Source organism: Carassius auratus, unplaced genomic scaffold, assembly GCF_003368295.1.
Source record: "Carassius auratus strain Wakin unplaced genomic scaffold, ASM336829v1 scaf_tig00217098, whole genome shotgun sequence".
Lineage (NCBI taxonomy): Eukaryota > Metazoa > Chordata > Actinopteri > Cypriniformes > Cyprinidae > Carassius > Carassius auratus.
The window spans coordinates 128,402-137,837 of record NW_020528894.1 but is presented as its reverse complement, the minus strand read 5'-3'; the positions used below and the strand labels follow the sequence as shown (position 1 = coordinate 137,837).

Sequence of the window (9,436 nt, the reverse complement as noted above, 5' to 3'; positions counted from 1 at the left end):
AGTTAACTACAGCCAAACACTCAAAAGCTGATACCCTCTTTGTGTGTTTAAGACCACTAGGTGGCATCAGAAAGTCAACATACTTAACATGAACATAAATATAGCTTTTTTTTTTTTTTTTTACTTTCGAGACTTTTAGATTAAATCCATTTGACGTGTTTACATGTCCTGTGGCTTGACACGCTATACTGCATCATTTTTTTAAACATTCAGTTAATTATTTTAAAATTATTATGCATGCAACTTTATTTAAAAAATTGCAATAGACTGATAAATGGTCAGAAAGAATGACAGAGGTTGCAGGCTTTGAAATACAAGATAGACATAAATGGCAATCAGACAATGGCATTTTATTCAGATTTACAAGAGTTTACAAAATCCACATTTAGGTTAGGTTGCTTATTCAGTCTTTTAAAAAAACAAACAAACAAACAAACAAACAAAACAAAAAACAAAAACCTGCCAGCAAAAATGTCAGCATTTTAAATCTTCATGAAGAAAATACTGGGGAGGAACTTGAAGAACGTTTGACTGTGAGTAAACCGTGCTAAAAAGGGCTGGTGTGATCTGAAACAGAGCGAAATGGTTGGATCAGTAGAGGGTATGCCGATACACTGCAGAGAGTCCTAAACATCCCATCACATCATCTGAGTTCTGGCCATTGGGTCTTGATGATGACCAGGGTACCAGTGTCCAAAAGAGTTCATATATCCTCCAGAGTGGATGGGGGCACCTTTGCTTGACATGGAAACATCCCACAGGGGTGGCATTCCTGGTGAACATGGTGTTGCAGAAGCTGCTTGAAGGTGTTCTCCTTCTGGTCCACTTGAGCCATGCTTCATGATCTTTTTGTACTTGGAACGTTTGTTCTGGAACCATATCTTCACCTGCAACATTTGCACTTGGATTAGCATTAGTTATTTAAACACATGTTTTCATCAGTTGACAAGTATGTGATGAACTTTAATTTTTATTATTCATTAAACAAATGTTGAGCAAGATTGGAAGGAATTATAAAAATGCAGAACAGTAAGCATTTTTTGTAGTAATAATACATTTGTAGTTTAATAATAAAATGCCAATGAAAAACATCAAAACTGCATGATGATGCTGTATAAAGTTATCACCAAAATCAGCCATTCAAAGAAACGGACTTTCTTCTTTTTTTGTTTTTTTCAGCCATCTCGTGAAACTGAAGAATTAGTAAAGGGCATTGACATGGGCATCTTGATTCTGACAGAGGAGGAGCAATGGGAAGTGCTTCCAAAAGAAACCATTGATGTTGCTATCATTTTGGAAGAGCATCTTGTCCTCACCGATATCACCGATAACTTTTACACTATTAACCACTGGGAAGTTTTTCTTGTCTTTTTGTATTCTGTAAAGCTCTACAAACCCTGATTTTCAGTATCAGAAGAATTTCTGCCAGCTTTGAGTCAGCATGACTTGTTTTTATTTTCTTTCTCTTTTTTTGACACAAACTTCTGCCAACACCAGCTTGAGCTGGCTGTTAGTGAGAAGGGGGAAAAGCTTGACAGATTTTTGGATGAAACAAAACTCCAAACGTTGTTGCTGTTATTTAATCACTCCACAATTTTACCCAGAACTCTCCCTTGCACAAACTTGTGCATGCTTTTTTTTCAAGAATATATGACATAAACAACCCATGATATTATACTTATGGTGTTTTTAATTTCTTTATTGTGTGACCTAGGTGGAAAATTCATACTAATTGTGAATTTACAATCAAAGTGACACCCACAGAGCTGTAAAATCTTCTATAATGAAACAATTAAAGTGATGTTTTCCAAGAGACTTTAAAGCTGGATAAAAGTCCAATTACCCTTACCGTTTTCTTTGATACACAAAATAATTATTCTAATTTAGGCTTTCATGTTTTTATTTTAATGTGATTTTCATATTGCCGCTTTTCAGAACATTTCTGTTATGTGGTGATACTTTCATTTTTATCACTAAAATGATATCTGCATGTATCATAAAATAGATTAAATGAGCCGCCTGCACTAAAAAGCAGGAACAAGAGCCAGAGGCAACATTCAACACTTTTTGACGGCAGTGATGACAGAATCTCAACTGCTTATAAAAGAGTATTTGGCTCTGCAAACTGGCCACACACACTATCACGCAAACATCTTTTTGATATATTTTGATATGTGTGTCAGTTCTGCTGAATATTTGTGCTGAATATCTGAACAGATTATTATCTGTAAATGTCCCCAAGAGAAAACAATAACACTAGTCAATGAAAAATGTGTTTCCAAACCACAGAGTATTTATAATGTAATTGTATTGGAGATTTAATATAGGCTACACACACACACACACACACACACACACAAAAACTGTTAATTTACAGTTGTTATGATAATAAGAGCAATTAGTAGGAATTAAGGTCATGATGTGTTTAAAATAATGTATAAATTATTTCCAGACCATTAATATTGAAAGTTTCAGAAACCAGAAAGTTTCACTTTTACTCTTTGTTTAGTTTTAAAAATGTAACAATTCCACTGATCTATACATAATCTCTATTACAGATCAGTGAAGAATTCATATTTCTGTATTTTTAGCACTCCTAGACCCAGACTTTCAATCTATATAAAAAATAAAATGAAAACATTTGAAAAGCTAAATAAAATGAAAATAAATGAAAAGCTTTAATACAAATCATCTAAGAGTAACTTTAATTATATATATATATATGACTTTAATATATATATATGATTTTCTAAATTGCTTTCTGAGTTCGGTAAGTTTTCATTGTTTGGAAGTTAGACGTTGTGTGTGGGTGGATGGTTTGTAATCTTTCTAGAAGCTTCAGTGTGTCCTTTCATTAGTTACTGAAGTGTAGGGTGAAGTCAGGTGGGCCACCGTAAGGTTGGATTAGAGAGGAGCTGAGTGGAAAGGTTAAATGGGAGGGAAAGATGAGTATACTTTTTAATAAGATGTTCGTATTGCAAGTTTGATATTTGATTTATTTTTGAAAATGTTTAGTTTTAGACAAGTTTTTAAACAAGTTTTAGTATGTTATTTAATGTTGCTGAATATAAAGCAAGAAATAATTAGGAGTTTATTTAATCAGGGTTTCAGAAATATTGCTGCTCTAAAGATTTTAACTCTGCATGCTTGGGAAGAAAATAGAATGCATTATTTCTAAAAACACTGTCATGAGAATGAAGTAATTTAGAATAAATGTGTGTGCCTAACAAAGTCTTGTATAGGGGAACTGTTACTGCAATAAATATTCAGTAAATTATTTAGATACAATCCTCAGCTGTAAATGACAGTTGGATATTTACTTTTTTATATAAATCTGAACAAAAAAGTTGACCTGTTCTACATATGGGGATTTATTCGTACAGTTTCCCTTTTATCTAGCCTACTGTGCAGTATCAACTTTTGACTGCAATTATGCAATAAAATGTGGCTGCCACGATTTTAATTATAGAAGCATTAATTATAATTATTAGAACCTGCCAATGAAGGAGGAAGAGACTCGTGCTCACATTTATTTATTTATTTATTTATTTTGTCTTGTTTGATTGCGAAAAGTACGGTGAAAAGCTTTTGCATGGTTCATGTAGGCCTATTAATTGTATAAGAAATAATAAGAACAGCCCATCACACCTCGAAATTGTGCTTATCAACGTGAGCCTATGAATTTCTTTACTTGCCTGTCATTCCGTGGAAGGCACAGCTCATTAATTATCGTTTTTACAAAACTGTGTGTGTGTGTGTGTGTGTGTGTGTGTGTGCGTGCTATATTTACAAAACACTTAAATATACGTTAGTATAAGACATGTTTTTTTAAATAATATGACTAATGCAAAATAGGCCTCGATTATTATGGTTTATTTTTCGTTCCATTGTCCCTGATAAGGTTTCGATAGGCTAAGTGATTTTTATATTTGACAAACATTTTTACTCAATATTTAGATAACGCTGTAGGCTATTTTGGGAGCGAGCTAAGGACGAACCGCCCTTTATGCGCTAAACGTTCAACTTTCTCCCAAACAGTCCTATAAAACACAGACCTACACATCTTCACCTGTTGAAGGCTTCGCGTTGGTTTGTATTGTTCTTAGACTAGACCCAGCCTTCTGATATTCAAAGAAAATTTCTTATTCTTATTATCAGCCATTTTTCTTTTTAGACTGGACCCTACACACAGATAATACACACATCGTGGTGCACAGACGGAATTGTTTGTTGATGTTTGATTCAGTGTTTCTCGTATGTTCCTGTGTACCTGTGTTTGCGTCAGCCCCAGTTTGGCCGCCAGGTCAGCGCGCTCCGGCAGCGCGAGGTACTGGGTCTGCTGGAAGCGCTGGTTGAGCGCCTGAAGCTGCAGGCTCGAGTAGATCGTGCGGGGCTTGCGGATCTTCTTCCCCTTCCCGTTCAGACGGATCTCTCCACTTTCAATGGAACTTTGCTTCTCGGAATCTTGAGCAGAAGTTTAAATATTAAACAACAATTAGCTAAAATAATAAAAATAATAAGGTAGGCTACTAATAACTGTATAATGAATCAAAATTTCTCAAAAATGTGTAGGCCATTCTGTCAGAAGAAAACGTTTGTTAAAAATGCATATAAGGCATTAGGGTTAAAATAGACATTTTCACTATGAAATATCTGAAAAGGCAGTTCCTGTGTTTTAGTCCATATTAATACTTTGTAACTTTATTGTCAAATCTCAGTTTAATAAAAAAAGAAAAGAAAAAAAAAGAAAGAAAGGGTAGGTAAATGGGCTAAATATTCGGGCCTATATAATTATTAAAAGTGTGTAATAGTTAGTCTAAAACAAGCCAGTAATTATTTATTCAATTTTTTGATCTTGTAATCTAAAGACAAGTTTCAAAGACAGGCGCGCGCGTGTGTGTGTGTGAGCGGGGTCCAACAATTGGGCCACTTGATTTTTTAATTGGAGTCATCAGGTTCAGCCATATTCATTCATATTGCGATGACATTAAGGTTAATATGGCATTAGAAAAAAATAGCAACGTAGCCTATCAATTTGAGTAAAACTAAAGCAAATATCCTCTCTCTTAAAATAATCGTTAAATCCACAATTAGCTTTTGACAGTGATTTCATGATTTACCGTGTTTTTTCAATCTCCTGTCTTTATTCTGAGCTTTAAATGAGCATTTCTATTTCTTCAGGATATTTTACGCGCTCAGACAGTTTTTAAAAATATTGTGAAGATATAAAACTTTGCAATAGGCTATTTCTTGCCCCATCGGGGGCTTTAAACGTTTTGGCACGTTATTAATTAGAATTGTGTCAGTAATTAAATGAAACAAATTTCAGGAGCAATAATCGTTCATGTCAAACCAAAATTCAGTATTTCTGTCTTCGGAAAACAATCACAAATGCTGCGACCCGTGGCTATAACTAATTTTCTCAGCCATAGCATAACTTTGGCGCAACACGGAATTTAGTAATAGGTTTTTAATCTAGGTGATGGAAAGCGCTCTTTACCTGCATCCTCTACTCTTGAATGTCCGACTGCGCTGTTGTGTTGATAGGGCAGGTACGCGGGGTGGTGATGGGCTGTGGGATAGTGGTAAGTGAGCGGACGGCCGTGGTACGAAGCAGCGCCCGAGGAGAAGGCCGCGTCGTACTGCGAATGTGCGCCTTGATGCAAACCGTGCACCGGATAGTGCGCGTGGGACACACCGGGCGAATGCTGCTGCTGAGACTGGTAACCGTGACTGAACTCCAGAAAAGCCGATTTTGAGGGGTCTGAAGCCACCAAACTTTCAGACAGTGAAGTCATAGTCATTTTTTTGAGTTATGTCCATTAGACCGATGCATCATAAAAAAGCAGCATCTATTTAAAAGTCATGTGATTTCCATCGCTTAAAGAGGTCCATTAGAAAGATCCATGTCCGTGAAAACGCGAAGCTCGTGTGTTTGCTTTCGTTTTGGCTGTGTATGAGGTCTGTGAAGTTCATCTCTGCAGTCTCGTCACATACTGGAGTTAATTCCAGCAGTGAGAACGCGCTCTCTTATTGGCTGCACGCGCCGTCCTCGTCATTCCTTTAGACGCAATGACGTCACCAGTGTAATATGTACGGAAAAAATCCACAAGTTTTCAGGTTTTGATGTAACAACACAATTTAAAAACATTCGTTTGATTCGTTGTATTAATACCGAGAAATAAAAACAGGGCATTTAGGAAATCTCAAAAACGTTAAAGTCTTCTAAACGATAAGATTTACAAAGGTTGACAAATAAGATTAATCAGTGGGCCATATGCAAATAGCCTACATAAAATTGTCAACCTAAATGTGTGAGTGACAACTGTGGTTGCAATATCTATTTATTGTAAGTGTTTCGAGCATTACGGAGGATTTTTGTGAATCACTGCTATTATAGCCTTGTAGACTATAATGTCATGTACTGCTTTCAAGCCTTTTCAATGAGGAGAATAACCTAGACCTAGACCTAAGTGATATGGAAATCACATGATTAGTTATGACAATTTGTTATCAAAATTATATGAAAATACGAGAACATAACGACGAAACACTATGAACACGAACTAAAATAGGCTAATGCAGTAACTAAACAACATTAAACAATCTTTTAGACAAAGGAAGAAACGAACTTGTTAATTTATTAAATAAAATTAAACTAAACGTGATGTATAATTAAGCGAAGGGAATTTTGGAAACATTACATTTCGAAATATTTACTTCTAAAACATGTAAGAGCAGCTCATACACAAATTTTACTTAGGTTAAATAAAACAGCTAGGCCTAATTGAAATAAAATCATAGCCTATACGGCCTTATTAATTTTAACCTCCAAACAATATAGCCCATTTTTGTTATAGATTTTATACACAAAATGTACAATAGCTAACGTACGACTATCACCTTTAGAAATATATAGGCTCGGCCTATTTATTTACCTATTTTTATTTATTTTTATTTTTTTATGATTAGCTATTCTATGATAATATTCTAAGGTATTTTGCCGTTTTCTCTTTAAAGTTAATATTATGAGGACACAGGAATTTTTCGACAGAAATCCGGTTTAGTTATTTTAGGCAAACGGTTTAGCTCTCAAGCAAATTATAAATGAATAACGAAGTGAGACAAGACGAGGTGATTTGCAGCAGCCCACGGCTTAATTAATCCGCCTGGTTTGATTTCCGTCAAACTCATTTCATCTCGGATGAGAGGAGGAGCAATGAAAGAGCCGCTATAGATGCGCGAGGCTGTTACATGTTTTGGTTGAAGGACACGTGTTATTAAACCAAAATAGTGACGTGACGAGATAATTACACAAATTATAGGTGCTTTTATCTTATGCCAATATGCCTATTCCTCAACACACAGGTACAAGCAACCCGTCACGACCCGCCCAGCCTCGATGCGCAGTCCTGAAGCCTGCCTGTCCGGACTGAAACCTCACCTTTAAAGTCTGTGGAGAGTGAAACTCTAGTTGTGTTAAGAACATGACGACATTGTTTGCATGTTATTTTATATTCATATAGACACATTTTAACCCGTTTGTTCATAATGCACTTATCTTGTATAGTACACTGCACAGTTGAAAAGAGAATAAACATAACCAAAATATTTCCCTGACATTTGGTGCTATTTGAGCTAAACCGTATAGGCCTATAATCCTCTATGACTGACTAAGCTAGCAAATGTGACACAGAAAGGCAGAGAAGGAGAGTGAGATAACGAAGAAGGAGAAAGTCTGACAGCAATAAGTGCGATAAGTCCATGGGCCAAAATAAGAGAGAAAGCGAGGATTGCGCGAGAGACACAAAGAAAGAAAGCGTTTCTCCATCCCATCCTGTAATTACGTGTACATTATAGAGGAGGAGAACAAAGCAGGCCCCTGAAGTCATAACACAAGGATATACCCTCACTTTGGTTTTCATTCACACTGGGGGAAAAGAGGTTAATAACAATACTTCTCGTCTCAGGCCAGACTAGCTGGCGTCGTCACAGTGTGTGTGTCTCTCTTCTGGTGTGTATGCATGTAGATTTCTGCACTCTGTTGCTCAGATACTGTGTATTGTGTAGGTGTGTTTATGTCACCTATGATTTGAGGGCAGGTGATAATGCTATGGCACGTGTTTCACTGACTAAAGCTGAAGCCTGCTGACAAGTGCTCTCGTGATGTAGGTGAACTCCAGTGGATGAGGAAGGCATAGCCTATAGGTCTATCATAAAGCCTGTGAAATCAATACAAAAAGAGTTGAGGAGAAATCTAAATAGAATATGGAACATAAGTAATATGTGAGATAATGGTATGGTATGACAATTGAGATAGTTTGTTAAATTGACAGGCAATCCAAGTTCTTTGAAGCAGGCTACATTGTAATTAGCTTAGGTGTGGATAAGTTATCAAATGGCTTATAATGTCTTGTGTAGCAGATCCACAAGTGATACACAAATATGACATCCAGCGCAAAAGTACCTAAAAGTCCGTTCATTGCCAGTAAGGTGAATATAGTCGTCAGTTATGAATTATTAATTTAATCCCATCCTTATGTTAACCTATTTTTAAAAAGTGTATTTTTTTATTTTTATTTTTTATTTTTTATTTTTGTAGAAAGAGAGCTAATTGAAACCGCTATGAAATGTATAGCCTATTTATTCATTCAAATATTTTTAATATAAATTATTTCTGGGCCAGAAATGTCCTCTGCATACGGAATCATTTAAATATGCGGACCATAAATGGATTTAAACACAAACCACTTCTGATAACAGCTAGCTATTTCGGTTAATCTATAATATTAGATGTTTCCAAACATTTTAAAATAAAATTCACTCAAAGGCGACTTCATGTGCGCTTTAGTTCTGGTTTTGCAAATAATAAAATGATCCTGCTCAGTGAAGAGACGCGATTTACCCATTAACATCCCGAAGATTCATCCTCTTATCCATCTTATGGAAGGTAATCACAATTTTAATGCAGACGTGGCAGCCCACGTCTAGAATAAACATATCATATAATTATAATGCACGACACGTCTTCGTTAATGTAATATTTCATGATTCTGTCAAATATTCCTATTAACTGTAGCCAAACTTTGTTTTCAAGACAGATGTTCTTGTGGACGAATTCATTTCAGAATTATGTTTTATAAAACAATCAAACATCTTTTAACTTAAATGATCTAATTAAATCCATTATAAAGACGTGAATTATATTTGGTCAAACCCTATTATTATTCTTTTCTTTACTTGAAAATGAACTTCAGTGTTTTCTACTACATTTTACATCCATCCAAAATATTGCTAATATATATTTTAATATAATATTTATACTTTAAATATATTTCAAAAAGTTTGTTACACACACTGATAGATATAATACCGACACACACACACACACACACACACACACTCACGTCAACATTTGAAGTGGATATATACACAT

General features: G+C 35.4%; 1 protein-coding gene across 1 annotated transcript; it reads right to left on the bottom strand.

Annotated features, from left to right (window-relative positions):
• Positions 1-315: 315 nt before the first annotated feature.
• Positions 316-5,983, bottom strand: LOC113100004 (homeobox protein Dlx4a). The gene is made up of 3 exons (XM_026264876.1): positions 5,501-5,983; positions 4,271-4,464; positions 316-887 (listed from the first exon to the last, which is right to left on the bottom strand). Exons 1-3 carry the CDS (start codon positions 5,802-5,804, stop codon positions 639-641), a joined length of 747 nt encoding a protein of 248 aa, XP_026120661.1. The 5' UTR covers positions 5,805-5,983; the 3' UTR covers positions 316-638.
• Positions 5,984-9,436: the final 3,453 nt, after the last annotated feature.